Consider the following 22,654-nt stretch of genomic DNA (forward strand, 5'->3'; position numbering starts at 1 on the left):
TATACAAATTTATTACCAACTGTGGCAAACAATTCATCACAGAAAGGCTTCTAACTGAGTAGGAGAGCAACACACAATGAATTTAAAAAATGTGCTCTCTTACCAAATGCAGAGAAGATTTCCTTGAGTTTCTCATCAGTGTAGTCTTCACCAAAGTTTTTGATGTAGACGTTGGTGAACTTCATAGCTTTGGTGCCAAATTCCACCTCTCTTTCCTTGCGGGACTTAAAGTGGCCAACAAAACTGCGGACAGAATCAAACCCATCACCGAAGGGACAATAACGAAGGGATATCAAAGCAAGAATAAGTTTGTCTTTGGCTTCAGCACACAACATCAAAAACGCCACAAGACCGTTGATGAGGACAAACATCAAGAACACATCAACAAACAACTTGAAGACATAACGGTGACAAAACATGTATTTAACACAAATAATTATTTCAGTAAATATTGTTCACAGCAGATCATATTTAAGAACAAATATGAATCTTCCTCCTTCCATTGTGAGTGAAAAACCTACACTGTATAGACACAATAGCTTTCTGATGATCTTGCTCTGCCTGTTTAGCCCTAAAATCACAATACACACAAAGACAACAAACCTACACACAATTCCTACTTATTCACTGACCTAAGCAGGGACAACTGACATGTTCCCCACAGCAAGTGGGCCTTTGGATTGACAATGCCAGATTCCAACTGTTTACCTGTCTTTTGACTGAGCAAAAAAACATGGAAAAGTCATCCAGCATTAATTCACAGTTTATATAGTTAACATGCATATATATATTCTGCACTACTCTTTGCCTCAACTTCCTTTATAGAATGCATTTTTGCCAACTTTTTAGATTGTATTTAGGTTACTCACACTTTCCTATCATTCAGCAGCATCCCATTCATGGTTGCAATGGCCCGGTTTGCGGCCTCGTGAGTCTCAAAGTGAACAAATCCATAGCCTTTGGACCCTTTCTCATCACAAACAACCTACAAAGACAAAGGACTTAAAAATCATGCAGATTACAGAGCTTTTGCTGCAAAAAAAGCACCTTTCATTTGAGTTTTAAATGTGTAAAATCTTCTGATTTTAAATTGTCTGATAATTTTAGTGTGTGTAATAAGGCAAAATATATTGGACATTTTATTACAGAACAAATGACAGATGGAGATATTTATAGGCAACGCCGCATGATGCACAAGCAAACATTCTCTAGCTTAAGTTTAGCTTCTAAACAGATGGAGTGAGCATGTCTCTGTTCAGAGCATATTGCACACCACTCTATACTGCACACTTGTGGTCAGACTTCAGAAAAGCAGCTTACAGAGACTTCAAGTAGCTTATAATGGTGCTATGAGAATATTGCTTGGTGTAGTGTAAGTGAAATGTTTGTGGCTGCAGGAGTCATTACTCCAATACTGGAAATCCTCTTGGGCTTATTAAACATAGGGTGTAGTACTACATGCTACCAATCCCAGCTAGGGAGACATTGATATAGTTGTCTCTTTGTAGGACACCAATTTATAGTCTTTTTAAACCGTGAGTTTTTGTTGTGCCTTTGTATGGAATTTATCATATGTAATGTCTTGTCTTTTATCAGCTGAACAAATAAGAGCAGAGAGCTACGTCAACCATACAGTCAGTAATCAGAGGATGACCAGGCCACTTACCTTGCAGGACAAGATATTGCCAAAGGCTGAGAAGGTATCGTACAGCGCCTTGTTGTCAATAGACTCGTCCATGTTCTTGATAAAGATGTTTCCCACACCAGACTTCCTGAGTCCTGGGTCACGCTGAGACCACATTATTCGGATAGGCCGACCCTTGATAACATCGTAGTTCATTGTATCCAGGGCGCACTCCGCTAAAAAATAATATTAATAAAACATTATCAAGTCCTCCTTTTAGTCATAAAAAGTATTTTCATTCTATTTATCATAAAGCACCACCACTCATCAGGCAACTTCCACGACAAGGACCCCTAACCTGACACAAATTAAACTATGGGCCCCCATTTGACAAGACTCTGACCCAGGGTCCCTCATCTGACAGGATTTTTGCTTTTAGATGTATATTACGGTAAGGCCGTGTCCAAAATCATTCACTACTCTTTACTCAATATCCAGAGAGTTCTATGTAGAGGACCATATAGAGCAGCTATTCTCAACCACTGGGCCTTAGAGCACCATCTAGTGGGCCACGGAGGTACTTCCAAATGGTTAGATAGACCTCTTCAAAATCCGAGGCCGCTATTCTGTGTTTCAAAGGTTGTAGCAGGCTCAGTTTCTCCGTTTTAAAGCTAGAGTGGAGATACTGGTATCATATGAATCTAAAAAACCTAAGGAATCCATTGTTCCCAACCGAGTCATGCTAACTTGTCGGAAAGAGCACTAAATAACGCTCCAAATTTGTGCTACATTTTGGCAAGAAAAAACTGGCATGGCCATTTTCAAAGAGGTCCCCTGACCTCTGACCTCAAGATATCTGAATGAAAATGGTTTCTATGGGTACCCACGAGTCTCCCTTTTACTGACATAGCTAACGTTCTTGGATGCAGTGACAAAAAATGGAACAGTTTCTTAAACGAAAAAGTGATGTTGGAGACAACCCTGCACCAGTAAAAGCTCCACAGCGTGTGGTGAGGAAATATGACCCTGATTACTTTGGATTCATGATGGCAAGCGCTGATGGGTGAGAGTAAGCTGAATATTTATGTGGATCTTTACAGCTGGTAGTGGCATAACACATATTTATAGCCCAGTTTGTCATTTACTTGGGAAGGTGGTCCTCGGAAATTTTGTATTAATCAGAAATGGGCCTCAAGTTACAAAAGGTTGAGAACCCCAGATATAGAGGACTATATAGTGAGCTCATCTGCAAAATGAGAATATGAAAAAACACCTTCGGACACTACTCAGGTCATTTTCTCTGAGCTGTTAATTACGCCATTGCTGTCGCACAATTAAAATGTGCCATGTGAAAGGTAAGAATTAACCGTTGTGAATGTGGGGCAATAAGCGTATTTTCCCAAATTAAAAAATACAACGTACTTTGTAGCCGTTTGTGTCATGATGCGCTGCTCTGCTCACATTAAATGCATAATTTTCGCATTAATTTGTCTCAATCGCACTGCTCTCTTTCCTCTTGTCCGTCTGCCATTTTTCCTTCAGCGCAATGCATGATGGTATATAGTGCTCGGTTAGTGACCATCACTGTCCCCTTCTTTTCACAGTGCATTGTGGGATACTTTGAGTCCACTACATAGGGTATAATAATTCTCACTATACATTCGGACAACACTACAAAATGGCAATCTCCCTATATAGTCCACTATATAGTGGGTAGTGAGTGATTTTGGACAAAGTGTGTGAAACCCAAGAGCAAAACAGTCATACATTCTGTCATTGTGTTACTTGTGGATGGAATTATAGTGAAAATAAATTCCCCTTTTTGCTGGGGACCCCGCTCAAGGACTCCTGGGGGCCCCCTGACCCCACTTTGAAAACCGCTCTTCTAGTTGCTGTAGATCCATAGTGGGTGGCACCATGTTGCAAAGTGGCTAATCCAGTGTATTACTTTGAGAAACATTTAAGTGTGTTGATTTAATTTTCCAGTGATTAAAAATAAAAATTGCATTTGTTGCATTTTTTAACGTTTGAATTGGCCAAAATGGGTACGTTACCATCAGCTGGTTGCTGGAAGTTAATGTAGGCATATCCCAGAGATCTGCGGGTGATGATATCACGGCACACACGGATCGACATGATGGGTCCAGCAGGAGAAAATTTCTGGTAGAGCATTGCCTCCGTCACATCAGGATGTAGGTCGCCTACATACAGAGAAGCAAGGGGATACGCTGGTCCACTGCTGTTCATCTTGGGACAACTAGTTCAAGAAAGAAGAATGTTGTGAGTATTACATAGCGTCATTTTTACATATTACATAAAGCAATATTTTGAAAATCATAAAGATTATATCCTCCGAGTAGCCAGTTTATCACAGTAGGTACTCCGAGCTACATCCCATGCAAACCTATACAAACAGCTTTGCAACAATTTTCTAAATTTAGGTTATCATATTCCACTCTCTAAGCTCATTTCTGGGGCTACAGTGATATTAGAAAGACCTTTTAATATGCCCACTTTCTGATCTTAACCTGTGCCGGCTCACGGGGGCTGGACCCTATCCATACATACACCTATTGGGTGAGAGGTGGGGTGCTACCTGAACAGGTCAGTTATACTCAAAGTTTAAGGTCTTAGGTTGTGTCCATTAATATGTTATCTTTTTATTTTACCAGGAAGTCTTTTGAGATACATTATTTCTTTTACAAGAGACATCTGGACGAAATGGCAGCGCAAGATTGGCATCACATAGTTACATAAGAACACACATCATTAATTTACAACAAACTCCCCTAAAATATAATGCAACGCAATTTAATAGCACAAGCTACAGCTTCCAAAATGACCACAAAGCTGAATCAATATTAATACAGTTTCAACAAAAGCTTAAGATTACAACCGTCATGAAGGTTAAGGGTGTAAGAAAATATCAGATATTGGGATATTATGTTTTGTGATACTGTATTGATTCTCAAAATCACTGTATTGATTTTTAACTAATAGTTTACATGCAAAGATTAACTCAGTCAATACTTTATTTAGTTTGCAAAGATATGTGACCTCTCAAAGTAGTGCTATGATGTTGGATGTTACAGGGACTGTTATAAATGCAAATGCAGATCCCACTGTTCCTATTGCACAAAATTGTAAAAAAAATTTCAGAGAGAGGTGATGATAGTGACATCATCAATGTGTGCAAAAACATAAAATGTCACAGAATGATGCATGTTTTTGGGATACAGTGTAAATATAGTACACACCGCATTTTTAGCTTTATAAAATGTTTAACTATGTTGTATGTATGGAGCTGTAATGTATGCAAAAACATACAGACAACATACAGATTTACAGTATCTATTCATCAACAGGAACCCTTTTTTCCTCTGTCTATCTACAGTACCCATTTATCATATATTAGACTGCATTGTGCCATCTAATATGACAATATAGGCTACATTTACAAAAGGATTAGACACTTCTGAAGACTGAAATGTATATTTCACTCACTCCACCATCCCAGCAAAGATTTGCTTCGTATAGTAGACCTATACTAGAGTTGTTCAGCTGGACATGTGGCAACTTTTGACAACACATTTAACATTAAAAATGAAACCTGATGATAATTTAAATAAATGAGTTAGTCAACTGCACTGAAATATCATCTTAGTCCCTGTTTGGAAGAAGTTTTGTGTGAATTCAAAATAAAAATATGATTGCGCTTTTTATGAATTTTTTTTTTTTTTAAATCACCATGCAGACAGTAGAGATGACGTATGACAATGAGGGTAAGATATAGACCAACATTTAGAAACACCTCTCTGTATAATGCACACCTCCCTGTATAATGCACACCTCACCTTTCTGTATAATGCACACCTCCCTGTATAATACACACCTCTCTGTATAATGCACACCTCACCTCTCTGTATAATGCACACCTCTGTATAATACACACCTCTCTGTATAATGCCCATCTTTCTGTATAATGCACACCTCCCTGTATAATACACAGCTCTTTGTATAATGCACACCTCACCTCTCTGTATAATGCACGCCTCCCTGTAAAACACACACCTCTCTGTATAATGCACACCTCACCTCTCTGTATAATGCACACCTCCCTGTAAAACACACACCTCTCTGTATAATGCACACCTCCCTGTATAATGCACACCTCTCTGTAAAATACACACCTCCCTGTATAATGCACACCTCACCTCTCTGTATAATGCACACCTCCCTGTAAAACACACACCTCTCTGTATAATGCACACCTCCCTGTAAAACACACACCTCTCTGTAAAATACACACCTCTCTGTATAATGCACACCTCTCTGTATAATGCACACCTCTCTGTATAATGCACACCTCTCTGTATAACGCACACCTCTCTGTATAATGCAATACAGTTCAACACAGCCCCTTCAAAACAATCATAATGTTGACTAATCAACACCTCTAAAACTGTTTCAAAACATTACAACCTTCATGCAGGATAGGATTTAACTAATGTAGGATTTATTAGACTATATTAATTTAAGCTAGCTAGGTGTACCCTAACAAATAAATATAAATTATGTATGTTAATTAAAAGGGTGGACTAGCTAGGACAACAGGAAAGTTCAAAAAATATCAATTGGCTTGTTACCAACTAGCTAAAGTTAAGCATGCTAAATGTAACTTTACACCCTTTTCTTGAGCACTTTTACATCAAAACTAGCTGATACCTGCAGCAGGTGCAGTAACTAAATCTCCATTAAACAAACCGTTTAAGATTAAAGGTTACTTACGGTTTTTAAATAGCTAAATAGTGATGTATGAGTCTCTGTGTAGCAGCTTGTTAGTTCAACTCTCTCCACATGGGCGGGCGCTTATTTTCGTTTAATTATGACCGTGGAACACCTGCAGCCTCCTCCGCGTACCGTCGTGAGAGGGCAGAGTTCAACTGACTCCGCGGTGAAAACTAGTTCTCGCATATCTAAAAAATAAAATCCCTAAAAATCATATTTATTTCGCCCTCTAGTGGACCTGATATCATAGCCCACCCACAATTTGTCACCACTGATTTTAAGCTATTTTTTTATGAAATTAATGAACAAAAATGAAGACGTAATTTGCCTGTTATCTTAAACGAAACTTTATTTCACTGAATGGTCTTTGACACTTTCCTATTTCTTACATGTATAGTGAAACTAGAATGGTTTTAAGATACATAAACACAAAGCTAGAATTACACCAACCATTTGTTTATCTCCATTTCGTCATTGCTTTTTTAGAGCTATTCTAAAATTTTCACAACCACGTGTGTGCACTGGGTAATAGACTGTTACAGAAGCAATTTTTTTAGCCATAAGACTTGTCAGTAAAAACAAAGCAAGTAGATACCTGATATACAGACAGGCTTCGTTCCACATTCACTAACTGCATTTTCATCAAGCATAATAATAAACTGACATGATTTTTTTTTTTTTTTCAACAGAAGATTATTTCAATTCATTGGAGCACTGTCAGAGTAAAACAGACTGTCAGCTATAATGTGGAATGGTGTCTTCAACTACAATATGTGGAATGTAGTGGTGATAAATGGTATTGTGACACTGAGCTTCTTTCCAAAGTGATGGATTGGGCTTCTCCAAATTGCACCTTCAAAATAGACCTGATTTTTTTTTTGTAGGCAAGCATTCACACCAGCCATCTTTAACAGCAGAGAGATGCACCTGGGTAGTAGAAACTGACGTCAAGATTTAGCAAATTTAAGTTTGTCTGGTCTTACTCGTTCCCTTTGAGATTTCTTAAAAACAACAAGCAGATGCTGCCACAGAGGCTGCGAGAGAAAGCCAGGCACAGATTTTTTTGGGGGGGAGAAAACAACCGCTTTAAAGAGGAATATTTTGCAAGCAGGGTTGATACAGTGTGGTAAGACATTTTCAATTAACATCAATAAAAGGTTACTTTAGGTTTTACATACAGATGATAGTCAATCTTGCAAAATACATGGAACCACATTTACGCACATACAATTTTCATTGTACTGAGATCAAGCAGCACCTGAACAGTGAGTAATGTAACTACAATGACAATCCATACTTAGTTAAAAATTAAAAAAAAGGAGCACTGCCTTCCCAAAAGCCTAATAATGTGGAATGTCTTAACAAATCTAACATGACAATTTAAGGGATCCCTTAAAAACTTAAAAACTGTGAATTTGTGAACATGATCAAGGAGCATTACACCAAGATGTCAGTGTCACAATACAGCCTGCCTCCTTTCTGTATGAGCCCACAGCAGAATTGCGGTTGGTTGTTAATTAACAGGATTGTACATGTGTCTGGAAATTCAAACACAAAAACTGTTTTGGGGTTGTGAAGTAAATGGAACGCCTACCATCACAGTGTTTGGTGGAAATCAACTGCCAGTTTAATTACCATACAATAAAACCTATTGTAAATATCATGAGGAATCACAAATAAGAAAGTAACAAAAAAAAAAAGGGATTAAAAATGCACAACAAACTAGCTGGGACAAAGGGATTTGGAAGGACGATTAGAATTCACAACACCCCCCTCCCCCCCAGACCACACACACACAATCTTTCACATCCTTTCACACTTGCTCTCTCGCTACATACAGACATACACACAACGCCGATAAAAACAACAGCAACATGGACTCACTAATCAATACAACATGTTTCCACAAAGTGACTGAATCTGCTAACTGAAAATTACCCTGTCACCTCACAGAGAACTGAGAGGGGTAAACTAGTTGGTCAGGAGCAATTCAGGCTGCTTGTCATACAGAAGTGGGAGGAGCTGATGGAGTGGAGGGGGATGTATATAAGCTGTCTGTGTTTAAGATAAGAGTGTAGGTGGATTAACAGTGCAATTCCATTAGTTTTCCCCGTCTCCGGCCTCTCCCTCATCTGCCTGGTTTTCTGATGTCCACAGCTGGGAAAAGAGAAAGAAAAAGTTATAATTTGTTTTGAGTAATACACCACGATCAATCAGAGGCAAAACAGCATGGGGAGTAAAACTCACAGTCAGGTTGTCCCTTAGTAGTTGCATGATCAGGGTGCTGTCTTTGTAAGAATCCTCGTTCAAAGTGTCAAGTTCAGCGATGGCGTCATCAAAAGCCTGAAACCCAAAGATTACACTTGTTATTTAAACTTAAATAATCCAGCAGCATCCTCTAAACATTATGTGGCACTGACTATGCAAAAAAGTCTTTGAGCTAGAAAAATAAATAGCTCAAAATCTCCTTACAATGTAAGCAAGTAATCACATGTACCCAAGGTACATGTACTGGCTATTTGTGATTTTTATTGTCTTAAAATATTAAAAAATTACAGTTTTCCTATAAAAGTTTCATAACTATGACATAAGACTTCAGTTCATACCCCCTTAGCCAAGGCGCAGGCCTGGTCCGGGTTGTTGAGGATTTCATAGTAGAAGACTGAGAAGTTGAGGGCCAGGCCAAGCCGGATAGGGTGCGTTGGCTGCATCTCCCCCTTGCTGATGTCAAAAGCTTGCTGGTACGCTTGCTGGGAATTATCCACTGTATCTTTAGGGAGAAAAAAAGAACAGAAATTAACTTTCACTTTTTACATTTTCAAGCAGTATTAATTGATGTTTTGGCCACCTGGGGGCAGCAAAACAAACAAGCAAGCAACAATGACATACTGTATTGTCACCTTATAATTGAAATGGCAAACGTGTTAGCTAACAGTTGCCTATTACATATTGAGCTGACAGGGAGCCACACCAGCATTAATTTGGAGTCATCTTTGTGAATGCCTAGCATATGTAAGTCCAATATTCCAATATATGTAAGTCCAATATTCACTCTCCTTTTAGTTTTGAAAATCTGGCTCTTTAAGTGCTAAATGCGCCACTGTGTTCACTAGCTAGGGGCCAACTTTGTCAGTTTGCTGTTTGGTGCACGGCAGGTAGCCTGCCTTCTGTATGTCAGAGGGGGTTGCTTTATTTTGCTTAAATAAAAAAACACACAAAAAAACAGCTGCCTGCCATTGCTGGAAACAAAGTTGATGAGAGGTGTAAGAGTGAACCAAAATAATAAATTTGCGGGCAGTAAAAACAAAAATTTGTTAAAAGACGCTTCGTAGAGCTGAGAGGGATGACAGAGTTGGGTTATAATACTCTGTGGGCTCATCACTACTTTCACATAGTTATTTGACGAATTGTTATTATAAAACATTAATTAATGCTGCTTTAAGCACATTTGCTACAGCACAAATTCATAATGTTAATCACTTACCCTTCTTAGTATCCCCAGATGCAACCTCAGACAGGTATCTATAATAGTCGCCTTTCATTTTCAGATAGAACACCTTGCTCTCAGCAGCAGTCGCATTGGTAATGAGAAAGTTGTCCAGTAGCCCCTGAAGACAACAAGTTAAATAGATCAGTCAGACTAAATTACACACCTAAGCACGTTCTTTTACAAGCGTTTGAATAAGGACTTTTTTTAAACATCACAGAAAAAAAAAAAAAAACCCTTACGAGCACATCATGGCAGATTTCCTGCAGCTCAGCTTCAATCTTCTCCCGGTATTCGCGTGCCATCTGCTGCTTTTTGTCATTGCCCTCAGTCTTCTGCTCGATGCTGGAGATGACGCGCCAGGATGAGCGACGTGCGCCTACCACATTTTTATAGGCAACGGAGAGCAGGTTGCGCTCCTCGTTTGACAGCTCCGTACCTTGCTCTGTCACCGACTTCATAGCTGCAGCCATGTCATCGTAGCGCTCAGCCTGCTCAGCAAGCTTGGCCTTCTGTACCAGGTCGTTCTTATCCATTTTCTAGATTTAAGAGAAAAAAGAAAATAGAAGTAAAGTGTGTGAAGTTAATAAAAAAAAAAAAAAAAAGACAAGGGAAGAAATGTTCCACAATAGGATAGGATAGCACTTTATTTATTTATCCCCGTGGGGAAATTACAGTTGCACAGCAGCACAGATTCTAACAGAAGTAAGTAAAATAAGAATAAGGCATACAATAAATAAGATTAAAGAAAAAAAACACCCGTCCATATTGTCCATTCAGCAGACATTTTCAAGATTTTTTTATTGTCACGCTGGTTATACAGGTACTATCGTGTGAAATTGCTTTTTGCTGAGAAGCTCCATTAAAATAATAAATTATAATTTAGTAAATACTTTGTACAAGGGCATATTAAGAACATATACAGCATAAGATATGTTATAGTGTGAGAATGTGTCGTATGAATTATTTATTTATTTATGAACTTTGTGTGTTATGAACTGATTTTATTTAGGACTTATAAAGCAAAAGACACCCAATGGAAAGTGAGGATAAGCATTGCGGACTGGGCCCTTTGGCAAGTGGGTCAACCATACACACATCACTACTAGCTAAGGATGTAGCTGCTAGGTGGCTAGTGCCAATCCCTTTTCTCGTCTAATTTATACTACATATGACTGAATCCACTTCATCAACATCTACCATGATGTAGAATGGAATATAAACAATATAAATATGATATATAAAACGGGTTTAGTGGCTTGTTTTAATGTTATTTCAGTCGACACTAAAGCTACACCAAGCAGGTTTTTAATGCCCTCCCTCTTCCTTATATGTTGCTAGCAATGCTAGCGGAATATATGGTACATTTCAATACCTGATGTCAACGTTAATGTCGTCGTTTTAATCATAATTTACTCCTATATTTATTGTGCGAACCCTAACAGGATTAAATGGTGAGTTAAATGCTAATCTTGTCGTGTTTATGATGACGCAAATCGTAAGTGGAGAGAGGCTAACTAGTCGTCTAATGTGAACCCGCTATATATATAACGGCATTCATTAGCTTAGGCCAACGCACACTAACGACTCACTTTCCGGGTAAAATAAAATAAAAACACGGTTATAGTGTCGTCAATCCACGTTTAGTATTTTATTAACAATCTTTATACACTAAAATATTACACTGTAATGCGTTATATTATGGTTAAATGTCATTTTTAACAGCTGTATGTATCACGGCCCGCCCAGGCTGAGACACTGTCAGAACAAAAGTGTCATGGCATCCGTTAGCATTAGCTCGATGCTAAGCAGCGAGCTAATGCTAAGCTAACTCCGCTAGCCTCTTAGCTCGGTCCCGTTATCATGATGGCTTCTCCTCTCAAACAGGATCCAACCAGACACGATGAATACAGGCCCGTCTCTGAAACGCTCAGCCACCGACGCATTATTACTCACAGCATTATAGTATGTGTAAATGTGTGTAAAGTGCGATGTTATTTAGACACTTACAATATTGGCGACTTTTTTTTATTCCTGCTTTTTTCTCTCTCTCTCTGGACAATTCACAGCCTCCGTCCTCTCCGTCTCTCTCAGCGTATCGTTCAGTTCAGGGCAGTACCACTTCCGCTCTACACTGCTGCTGCTGCTGCTGCTGCCACTCTCTGATTCCTCTTCTTCTTCTCTCTACCACACATCTGCCCTTACGTAATGCAACCACTGCTCCATGCACTCAGTAAGAGCATTACTGTAGAAACTACATTATTATATATAACACATTTTGTGCGCCTTATGATCACATTTTCATAAGATAACGGATTTAAAAAAAAAAAATGTTATTTAATTTTTTTAAATTCTCATAGACAGAGATGGTTACAGGAGGCTTTTTTCCCCATTCAAACTAAATTAAAATCACATTTTCATAAGCTAACGGATTTAAAAAAAAAAAAAAATTAAATTTTTGTAATTCTCATAGAGATGGTTACAGGAGGCTTTTTTTTCATTCAAACTTAATTAAAATCACATTTTCATAAGCTGACGGATTTTAAATTTTTTTTTTTTTTATTTAAATTTTTTTATTCTCAAACTTAATTAAAATCACATTTTCATAAGCAAACGTTTTCTTAATTTTTTTTTATCCTCAGAGAGATGGTTACAGGAGGCTTTTTTTCCATTCAACCTTAATTAAAATCACATTTTCATAAGCTAAGTAATTTTTTAAAAAAAATTTGAATTTGAATATTTTTATTCTCATAGAGATTTTTACCATTCAGACTTAATTAAAATCACATTTTCATAAGCTAACGGATTAAAAAAAAAATTCTAATAGATTTTTTTCCATTCAAACTTAATTAAAATCACATTTTCATAAGCTAACAGATTTTAAAAAAAAATGTATTAACATTTTTTTATTCTCATAGAGGCTTTTTTCCATTCAAACTAAATTAAAATCACATTTTCATAAGCTAACAGATTTAAAAAAAAATGTTATTAACATTTTTTTATTCTCATAGAGGCTTTTTTCCATTCAAACTAAATTAAAATCACATTTTCATAAGCTAACAGATTTAAATTTTTTTTTTTATTTAATTTTTTTTATTCTTATAGAAGCTTTTTTCCATTCAAACTAAATTAAAATCACATTTTCATAAGCTAACGGATTTTTAATTTTTTTTTTATTTAATTTTTTTTATTCTTATAGAAGCTTTTTTCCATTCAAACTAAATTAAAATCACATTTTCATAAGCTAACGGATTTTTAATTATTTAATTTTTGTATTTGTACGGATTTTTTAATTTTTTTTAATTTTAATTTTTTTTATTTTCATAGAGATGGTTACAGGAGGCTTTTTTCCATTTAAACTTAATTAAAACATAATTATAGCTGCTGATCCTCTGGGCAACCCCTGTTTTACATTATCCAAGACTGGGCACAGCATTTCTGCTTTAACATGCCTGCATTTAAACACACATTACATAACTATATAAACAATTATGGACAGGATAATTGTTTACCTCTTATTGGGTGTTATTTGTATGGATACATTTCATTAGTAGCTGTGGCTCTTTACACATACGAGAAATCCCCTTTTTGCTTTGCATCTTGCACAGAAAGGTCAAAGTAAAGGTCAGTCGCAGAGTGTGACCTCTGGAAGCGAACGCGGCTTCAGTGTTTGCTAAGCAGTTCAGCGTTTTATCAGTGCAGGTACTTGAATGTGATAAATCTGTCTGGAGCATAAGCAATAGAAGAAAAAAAAAACATCTGTAACCAGGGTCTGAAGTTAACCTTTTTCCTCACCTGCCACTGTGACAGGTCACTGAACATTTCTACCGGCCACTCAATTTTGTTGTCTACCACTTCTGAAATCTAGGTAGAACGCTTTAAAATTGTAAACACTGTGTCAGTGGTACCAGATCGTAGAATTTTGGAATATATCATGTAACCTTAATGCCATGACTATATTTAATTAAGGCTTTAGAGTTGCTTTTTAAAAATAATATTTCTTAATATAAGGAAAACCTGTCTGCAATGGTAGCAGGTTACCTGAAATTTTAACCTGCCACAGCCAACATTTACCCTGTATTTGGCAGGTGGCAGGTGCTAATTTTATTCCCTGTCTGTAACCTTAACATGATGTCTAGGGGAACACAAAGTGTAACATAAAAAGTTTACCCAACCTTTGAAAAATGATGGGACCGACTCAGTAATAAAATAGCTACTGAAGCACTTTAAGTGTAATAAAGGGTGACATTCATTAAGATAAAAATTATTAAAATAAGGCATAGAGGCAAATAAGGCTTGCCTGGCGTAAGAGCTTGTTTGGCATTTTTTGCACAATAAAAGGACTTGTGATTGACTGTTAATCCAAATTGTTGTTGATTCACTTTCTGCCCGATCAACTAATCGATTAATTGACTTATCGTTTCAGCACTATATTTGAGAGTGAGTGGTGATAAGTGGCTATTCGCTGTATGCAGAGTAGTTGTAACGGTAGCGGTTGTATTATCTGTCTGCAGAGAGGAAGCATGTACATTTCCCAGGTGTGATTTTTTAATACTTCACATAATGTTAAGCCATGTCTGTTAGAGAAAAGGTGGTAACTGTATTCATTAAGAAACAAAACTACATTGTCTAACGGAAACTGCTGAAGATACATTTTGTAACTGTTCAGATGCTTGAATGTTAAAAGGTTCATCATAGGTCAGAAAAAGGATACAGCTGCCCACCTTAAGGCTGGGCAATGTGGAGAAAATCACGACTATTACGAGTATATTGTAGGGTTGACCAGTGGTGCTTTCACAAAATATTTACACATTGAGATTTTTGATAAATAATCACAGGTAATGTGGATGTAATGACTAAGTGGGTAAAGGCAAATAATAGAACAGCTAGAACAATCTGGTAAGTTCAGAAAATCACACCATTTTACTGTAATGTAGCCTTTAAAACCAGGAAAAGACAACACTTATATTATGATATCCAAAATCTAAGATGATATCTAATCTCTTTTCACTTATCACAATATCAACATAATATCGATATATTGCCCAGCCCTACTGCACACCAGAACTCATCTATGGCAAACTGATTTATAAACAAACAAAAGAAAAATATTCCATCACCCTTAAAAATGACTGTTCTTTCAGAAATAGAGTCACTTCTAATAAGGGAAGAGCCCTCTCCTAAAGACACAGAGCACATTAACTGCTTTTATTGAGTTGGTATTTGGACTGAGGTATGAAAAGGGACATATTCAAAATAGTTTTCTCTCTCCAGTTCAGTGCGTGCTTTGGCAATTTCTTTCATAAATCACACCCATTTTTCCCATCAATTACTGGAACTCAGGACCGCTCCGTTTTTCCAGTAACAACATTCTTTTGTCAGTTAAAGTAAAATGTAAAAGCAGCATTCATTAGGTTTATGCCTGCATATATTTCAATAATCACTTTGCGCTCAGTGTCAACAGACACATTTCTTGTCCGTTTACTACAAAAAAATACATTATATAGTCTTTAGAATCGCCCTGACCACTGACAGCAACACAAACACAGCATGTATTGAGTTAAAGCTTGTCTCCTTTTCTTACTCAACAGTATACTGGCAGCTTAATACAAAAACTGGATGGAAAATTTTCCTGCTCACATGCACCTCCGATCCCCGCCTAGCAGACAGACACTCTCGTCTCTCACCAGCAACTAAGACACAATGATGCAATTAAGGACTTTAATTTTCACATCTGTTATGCTCCCATGGATACTGTCTTCTGCAGCAAAAGGCGAATACATGGAAGCGAGAAAACCAAGGGTAAAAATATCTTTTGGGGTTTAAACACTGTAAATGAGCGGAGTGGATGAAATGCATCTAGAGTTGGGAGGAAAAGAACAGCTATCATGAAGATGTCTCCTTTTTACAGAACGTCACTTCTTCAATCTTTCAAGACTATACCGTTCAAGACATCGACCCTGACCAAGCAGCTCCAGAAGCCCACGGTAAGGTTTGTTTAAACAGACGGAAGTTTTCAACAACTGTTTCAAAGCAGATTGTGCAACACTTGTTGAGGCTTTCTTCCACATTTTTGTGAATGTAGCTAAAGCCCAGATTATGTAATAACGGGGCTGATCAAGTGTCCTCAGCTAAACTGTGTGTAGTTTTAAGCTGCACAGTCACATCGCTGAGACCAATTAGTCGACTTATAAGAAGAATAAGGAAAAAACAAAACGTTTTTCTGTGCAAAGTTGACGAAAAAACATTGGGATGTTTTCAGAGATGCCGACATGCCTGCTGTGTGTTTGCCTGATTGGATCTGTTTACTGTGAGGAGGTGTCCCCAGAAATGTCCGCCATCCCAGCACTGCCAAAGGAAACAGGATATCTCTATGCACGTTTCAACAAAATCACAAAAATAAGAAACAAAGACTTTGCAGACATGGGTAAATATTAGTCATTTTGATAGTTATCTCCTCAGTGAATGTCATCTTTCGAGCCTTCTCCGTTTGTTTTGTTTGTTTTTTCCCCCCCAGCCACATTAAGAAGAATCGACCTAACTGGGAATCTCATCACTGAAATAGACGATGGAGCTTTTTCAAAACTTCCAAATCTTGAGGAGCTCACTCTTGCAGATAACAGACTGACTAAACTTCCCATGCTGCCCGTCAACCTGGTGTCATTCAATGCCAATTTCAACCAGCTTAAAACCCAGGGTGTAAAGGCAACTGCTTTTAAAGTAAGTCAGCCCACTGATCTCATGTTGAAATGTTGCAGACATTATGTACTTTGCATGTGTTTAGATATTTGATAACAGTGGTCTTTTTGTTGATACAGAAACTCACAAGACTGGCTTATCTTTACCTTGGAAACAATAAACTGACAGCAGTGCCCCAACTTCCAGAGTCTCTTCAAGCTGTGCACCTGCATGTAAGTTCATACAGTATGTAATTCACTGCAATCAATCAGAGAAGCTCTGCAGAAGCTATTTGTTTGTTTTCAGTCTGCGGTCGGAGCCAGTAGTAGTAGATACATGATGGGCAAATTGTGTGTCGTTGGATTGTTTGTCCTGTGTCTGTTCTGCAGAACAACAAGATCTCGACAATAACAGATGAGACGTTCTGCAAAGGTAACACCAGTCACTACATCCGGACCAACATGGACGAGGTGAGACTTGAAGGGAACCCCGTCACGCTGTCGAACCACCCCAACAGCTTCATCTGTCTGCAGTCTCTCCCTATCGGATGGGACGGCTGAAATAACCAATGCATGCTTTCGAGGGAGGTAAATGAAGGATGCAGATACAGAAATAGTAAAAATACCATTTGCAAAATGTAGTTCTTTTATATACTCAAATCTACCGTACAGTGTAAGACCTCTTATAATCACAAAGAATTACAGAACCAGATTTAAACAAAGGTAAGACATCTCTGTATTTTTTTCTTTTGTTCAAATTTGGTTGAGACTGTTTTGTCTTGGCAGGTGCTATGCAATGTTTTTATAATTCAAATCAATATGAGATTATTTCATTGTTTCATTTGAGCTGACACCAGTGGTTTTATAACGGCTAATGTTTCTTCAACTGAAGATCATATTAACAATAAACTTGCATGTTTCTCCATCAGTCTTTCACTCTTGACTCCTTCATAATTGCGAAACGGTTGTTGTAACACGCTATGAAGTCCATTCCAGCCTGTTGGAAACTAGTAAGGGAGCGAGAGTCCAAGGAATGTGTCCTTAGACGACACGTAAAGTCCACATTAAATCCGATCATCGTTCACTTGGCTGCAGGCTCATTGGGAGCTATCAAGCCGTCTGCTATCTTCTGCTGGTAACCCCGTTCTGATTGCTTTCTTCGGTAGACATCATCTGGAAAACAGAATTAACAGACTGAAATGAGATGTAACATAGGCAGCTTTGATACAGTTAAAGCTGCAGTGGTCAATAATATTAATAATGACTGCACTCTAACTGAGTCATCTTTATTGTTAACTTGTTTTCACCTGTGCTTTTCCTGCAATGACAAATCAAAATGTCTGCAGGGAAAAAGGTCTATACCAGGACACTGTAACCAAAACAGCTGGAATTGAGTTATGATATTTTACAAGTAATATTCACTTGTGCTTTTCCAACTGTGACATGTCAAATTCTCTTCTGGGAAAAAGACCTATAAGTTATCCTGCAGAATAAAGAGCAACTACAACAGATAGAGAAACTACTTAAATGTGCAAGCTGAGGAACGGAAATTGAGAGTCTGTTCTCTGTAGAGCAAAACAATTTTCTGTGTCCTTAAATGGCCTCAGAATACTACAGGATCAAATATGCAGGGCAGCTTCTTTTTTTTTAACACGAGAGGACTTGACTCCTGAAATGGCATATTTGAGCACATCTGGAATAAATGGATGTGGGTCCAGTCAGAGTAGAAACACATTATTTTCCTTTTTAAATCTTTTGAGTGATCCGGTATGTTCTTACTCTCTACAGGTGTAGCTACAGAGATATTAATGCAAAATCAAAAAATATGTGCAGCTGTGGAAAATACTGTCCTAAAGTACTAAGTTTGAGGTTACTTTGAAGACTCATGCGTACATTTTACATACAAAGCATGTGATCAGTTTCTAAATTATGATGCACTGTAAAGTACTAAACAGTATATAAGGTAATTAGCTCAACCTCTACCAGATACAACATTAAAAAAGTTGCTTAAAGATGAATGCATCAAGACTTAAAGTCCTATGATATAATATATTAGAGTTGAAATAATTAGTCAATTAATTAATTGGTCGATCAAAAGCAAATTAGTCAGCAACAATTTTGATGATGGGTTAACTGTTTAAGTTATTTATCAAGCAAAAATGCCCAAACTCCTTTAGTTCTAGCTTCTCAAATGTGAGGATTTGCTGCTTTTCTAGGTTATAACGCTGTTAATAAAATTTTCATTTAATTTTTCTAAATTTCCTTACATTTTATAGATGAAATGAGTTGATTGATACAAAAAAACATAAATAATAATATATCTTAACAATAAACACACTTCTATTTTTTATTTGAAGTACATTAAGTAACATTTTGAATGGAAGGTTACTTTTACATTGTGGTATTGCTAAAGAACCTCAGTATTTCTTCCACCACTGGTGATGATCCTCTCAATATCATCTCAGATTTTTGTTGTCATATTATAATGATGTACAGTATCTTTTCATGGTTTGAATGTCTGCATCAGGGTCTAATGATATAAATTCCCACTGATGATTTGTTAGTTTGAAATAATATCACCCACGTGTAGTTTATGTCATAATCAGAAATACTTTATTGATCCCCGGGGGAAATTACATTACAGTTGCCCTTATATATAAGCATAAAGAAATATTAGAACAATATAAATAAAAGGAGTATGTAAAATGTACATAATACTTAATACAATATATAACTCAATATATCTAGAGTAACATAAATAAATAATAGAAATAAGCAATTAGACATATAACAAATATAACAAATATATACATATATGTGCATCAAAGACATACAATATATAACCACAGTAAGTAAATCAAAAATGCTAAGAAGTGAGATCTATTAAGTGTGTTAAATATAAATGCAAGAATAGTATAAATATGAATTAAATAAGAATATTTATTGTAATGTACAGTATAGTTGCAGTATTAGTGCCAGAGTATTGCACAGTTGAATTATTGCACAACGTATTGTACAGTTAATTTAAGTCAGTATTGCACATAAGAATAATAAGAAGAAATGATGAGTAGTAGCTGCTGATGGGTGAAATAACATAAAAATATCAACTTCATAGATAATGTGGTACTGAGTCAAGATATATTGTGATATTTATTTCTCTTTCAGCAGCTTTAGTACATACAGTGTCCTCCAGCTGCATGACGCATCTAACTGTCTGTACTGGGTACTTAAAAATGCCTGTTTTTCCATCTTTCTCTCACTTTTTCCACATTTTCTAACGACAGTGAGTGGAGGAGCAGAGGAGGGGAGGAAAGTTAGAGGACATATTAATTGAAAGGTCAACAAGGGTGTTGTTGTTGTGTCCATAACAGTAGTAGGACCATATTAAGTTACTGAAACATGCAGCATGGCAAGTTTTGCATCGTTAAAACTATTTAAAATCAAGTGAAGCAGCTTTGCCAGACATAAAGTAATGAACATACTCTGGCGTGGTATAATATATAATGCTACTGGCTGGCTAAGGCTCTCACTTAGCAAGTTTTTGGTCTATTATTTGTTTTTAACACTCAAAAGATGGGCTAACAAGTAATCATATTAACGTCAGCTAGTTTATATAGAATAGAATAGAATAGAAAGCTTTATTGTCATTGTATTAAATACAACGAGATTCACAGTTGCCACTTCTGGTCAGGGCTTTAAAACAAATACTTGACAAGACTAAACGAGACAGGTAAAACATATAACAGGTAAAACACACACACAGTTATAAAGCAAATAAAACAGGTAAAATAGATGTAATAAATAAATATAAACAGAAGTGTTATACTAGAAGTATAAAATATAAAAAATAGATGTAATGTAAACAGAGGTAATTGCACATGTAGAATAGGTAGGGTAGATGTAATAAATAAATATAAACAGAGGTATTACACTAGAGGTATGAAATATAAAGTAGATGCAATAAATAAATATAAACAGAAGTGTTACACTAGAGATATAAAATATAAAAATAGATGTAATGTAAACAGAGTTAATTGCACATGTAAAATAGTTAGGATAGATGTAATAAATAAATATAAACAGAGGTATAACACTAGAGGTATGAAATATAAAGTAGATGCAATAAATAAATATAAACAGAAGTGTTACACTAGAGATATAAAATATAAAAATAGATGTAATGTAAACAGAGTTAATTGCACATGTAAAATAGTTAGGATAGATGTAATAAATAAATATAAACAGAAGTGTTATACTAATAGTATAAAATATGAAAATAGATGTAATGTAAACAGAGTTAATTGCACTTGTAAAATAGGTAGGGTAGATGTAATAAATAAATATAAACAGAAGTGTTATACTAGAGATATAAAATATAAAAATAGATGTAATGTAAACAGAGTTAATTGCACATGTAAAATAGTTAGGATAGATGTAATAAATAAATATAAACAGAAGTGTTATACTAATAGTATAAAATATGAAAATAGATGTAATGTAAACAGAGTTAATTGCACTTGTAAAATAGGTAGGGTAGATGTAATAAATAAATATAAACAGAAGTGTTATACTAGAGATATAAAATATAAAAATAGATGTAATGTAAACAGAGTTAATTGCACATGTAAAAATAGTTAGGATAGATGTAATAAATAAATATAAACAGAAGTGTTATACTAATAGTATAAAATATGAAAATAGATGTAATGTAAACAGAGTTAATTGCACTTGTAAAATAGGTAGGGTAGATGTAATAAATAAAATGTAAACAAAGGTAGTTGCACTTCAGGTGTATATTGCATCAAGGATATATTATTTTATATAGCTTACAAGTAAAAAATAATATTTTACTGTCTTAAATAAACTCAATTTGTGTGAAGTTGTACTCACAGAAAGTCTCGTGTCCTATCCTCACGTTGATCATGATCCACTCCATGACGCCTCCTATGCAGAAGAAGATGGGGAGAAACCGGTACGTCCCAAGACGTTTACCCGGCACAAGACTCAGTATATATCTGATATTATTACTCCTAGTAAACATCCTGGTGTACAGACACACACAGAAGTCTTGTATGGATATAACCCGTCTACAATACAGCAGGGAAACTCTGCTCTTTCTTATGCAGTCTGTGCTTTTAACAACATGTCCTTGCTTTAAACTTGTTACATACAAGAGCAACTGGCAGTGAGGAGAGGGTGAGCTCGTTTTGTAACCTGGCGTAAAGCAAACGACAGGCGGTGTTCTAGAATGTAAAGAGGAACATACGGAAGCTCGACATTGGTGTACAAAACGAACGCACTGAGGAAGAGAAGAGAAGGGTCGTAACATCCGGTTGTTTATGTGCATACATCCGGTTATGTGTCACACTGAACACTGCGGTAAGATTAAGAAGAAAATACAGAAAATACACATAAAAAAACAGGTAAAGTTTTTATACATATATATAAATATATATATATATTATTTATTTTATTATTATATTATATATTATGTTTATTTTATTATATATATTTATTCTATTTTTTTATTTTATTATATATTATTTATTTTATTATATATTTTTTTATTATATTATTATATATATTATTTTTTTCTTTTCGTAAATACAAAAATAAATAATTAAAAGGGTTTCTGTAGGCATTCCGCCATTTTGTGCATAAGTAACATAACCGCATTAGAGCAACTATTGACACATAATGAGACTGTAGTCACCCTGGCATGTTGTGCAAACATCCGGTTATGTGTCACACTGAACACTGCAGTTAGATTAAGAACAAAATACAGAAAATACACATAAAAAACAGCTAAAGTTTTTTTATATATATATATATATATTATTTTAATATTATATTATATTATTACATATCATATTATTTATTTTATTATATTTATTTATCTATTTATTGTATTATATATATATTTATTATATTATATATTATTTATTTTATTATATATTTATTTATTATATTATATATATATTTTTTCTTTTCATAAATACAAAAATAATTAATTAAAAGGGTTTCTGTAGGCATTCCACCATTTTGTGCATAAGCAACATAACCGTATTAGAGGAACTA

At 35.9% G+C, this 22,654-nt stretch overlaps 4 protein-coding genes across 6 annotated transcripts in view; 1 reads left to right on the top strand and 3 right to left on the bottom strand.

Moving 5' to 3' along the window:
* The window catches only part of pabpc1l (poly(A) binding protein, cytoplasmic 1-like), a 20,527-nt gene extending 13,957 nt beyond the window's left edge, over positions 1–6,570 (bottom strand). For 2 of the 3 annotated variants that reach the window (XM_037773894.1, XM_037773892.1), the window contains exons 1-6: positions 6,413–6,570; positions 3,679–3,881; positions 1,667–1,860; positions 870–985; positions 633–719; positions 104–243 (exon numbers count right to left, since the gene is read on the bottom strand). In XM_037773894.1, the coding sequence (XP_037629822.1) occupies positions 104–243; positions 633–719; positions 870–985; positions 1,667–1,860; positions 3,679–3,871 (730 nt within the window). In that variant the 5' untranslated portion in view covers positions 3,872–3,881; positions 6,413–6,570. The remainder of the gene's footprint in view (positions 1–103; positions 244–632; positions 720–869; positions 986–1,666; positions 1,861–3,678; positions 3,882–6,412) is intronic. The other variant, XM_037773895.1, reaches the window with a different exon arrangement.
* Positions 6,571–6,743: 173 nt separating this feature from the next.
* Positions 6,744–12,087, bottom strand: LOC119490475 (14-3-3 protein beta/alpha-1-like). The gene is made up of 6 exons (XM_037773908.1): positions 11,910–12,087; positions 10,142–10,438; positions 9,897–10,020; positions 9,019–9,182; positions 8,660–8,755; positions 6,744–8,569 (listed from the first exon to the last, which is right to left on the bottom strand). Exons 2-6 carry the CDS (start codon positions 10,433–10,435, stop codon positions 8,513–8,515), a joined length of 735 nt encoding a protein of 244 aa, XP_037629836.1. The 5' UTR covers positions 10,436–10,438; positions 11,910–12,087; the 3' UTR covers positions 6,744–8,512.
* Positions 12,088–15,518: 3,431 nt separating this feature from the next.
* ognb (osteoglycin, paralog b) lies at positions 15,519–17,501 on the top strand. Its single transcript, XM_037773937.1, has 6 exons — positions 15,519–15,701; positions 15,811–15,886; positions 16,162–16,326; positions 16,417–16,619; positions 16,718–16,810; positions 16,967–17,501. The coding sequence occupies exons 1-6, from the start codon at positions 15,603–15,605 to the stop codon at positions 17,135–17,137; spliced, it is 807 nt and encodes a 268-aa protein (XP_037629865.1). The 5' UTR covers positions 15,519–15,602; the 3' UTR covers positions 17,138–17,501.
* Positions 17,292–21,781, bottom strand: LOC119490496 (small integral membrane protein 4). Its single transcript, XM_037773938.1, has 2 exons — positions 21,467–21,781; positions 17,292–17,749 (listed from the first exon to the last, which is right to left on the bottom strand). Exons 1-2 carry the CDS (start codon positions 21,615–21,617, stop codon positions 17,658–17,660), a joined length of 243 nt encoding a protein of 80 aa, XP_037629866.1. The 5' UTR covers positions 21,618–21,781; the 3' UTR covers positions 17,292–17,657.
* Between the last annotated feature and the right edge of the window lie 873 nt (positions 21,782–22,654).

This window comes from Sebastes umbrosus, chromosome 6 (genome assembly GCF_015220745.1).
Source record: "Sebastes umbrosus isolate fSebUmb1 chromosome 6, fSebUmb1.pri, whole genome shotgun sequence".
Taxonomy (NCBI): domain Eukaryota; kingdom Metazoa; phylum Chordata; class Actinopteri; order Perciformes; family Sebastidae; genus Sebastes; species Sebastes umbrosus.

Excerpts from the sequence above, each read along its gene's own strand:
- ognb (XM_037773937.1), top strand. The coding sequence starts at position 15,603 with ATGATGCAATTAAGGACTTTAATTTTCACATCTGTTATGCTCCCATGG. Across the intron at positions 15,702-15,810 it reads TGGAAGCGAGAAAACCAAGG|AACGTCACTTCTTCAATCTT; the intron begins GTAAAAATATCT and ends TCCTTTTTACAG. Across the intron at positions 16,327-16,416 it reads CAAAGACTTTGCAGACATGG|CCACATTAAGAAGAATCGAC; the intron begins GTAAATATTAGT and ends TTTCCCCCCCAG.
- LOC119490475 (XM_037773908.1), bottom strand. The coding sequence starts at position 10,435 with ATGGATAAGAACGACCTGGTACAGAAGGCCAAGCTTGCTGAGCAGGCT. Across the intron at positions 9,183-9,896 it reads ATCTGGGGATACTAAGAAGG|ATACAGTGGATAATTCCCAG; the intron begins GTAAGTGATTAA and ends TTCTCCCTAAAG. Across the intron at positions 8,570-8,659 it reads TACTAAGGGACAACCTGACT|CTGTGGACATCAGAAAACCA; the intron begins GTGAGTTTTACT and ends CTCTTTTCCCAG.
- LOC119490496 (XM_037773938.1), bottom strand. The coding sequence starts at position 21,617 with ATGTTTACTAGGAGTAATAATATCAGATATATACTGAGTCTTGTGCCG. Across the intron at positions 17,750-21,466 it reads GATAGGACACGAGACTTTCT|ATGATGTCTACCGAAGAAAG; the intron begins GTGAGTACAACT and ends TCTGTTTTCCAG.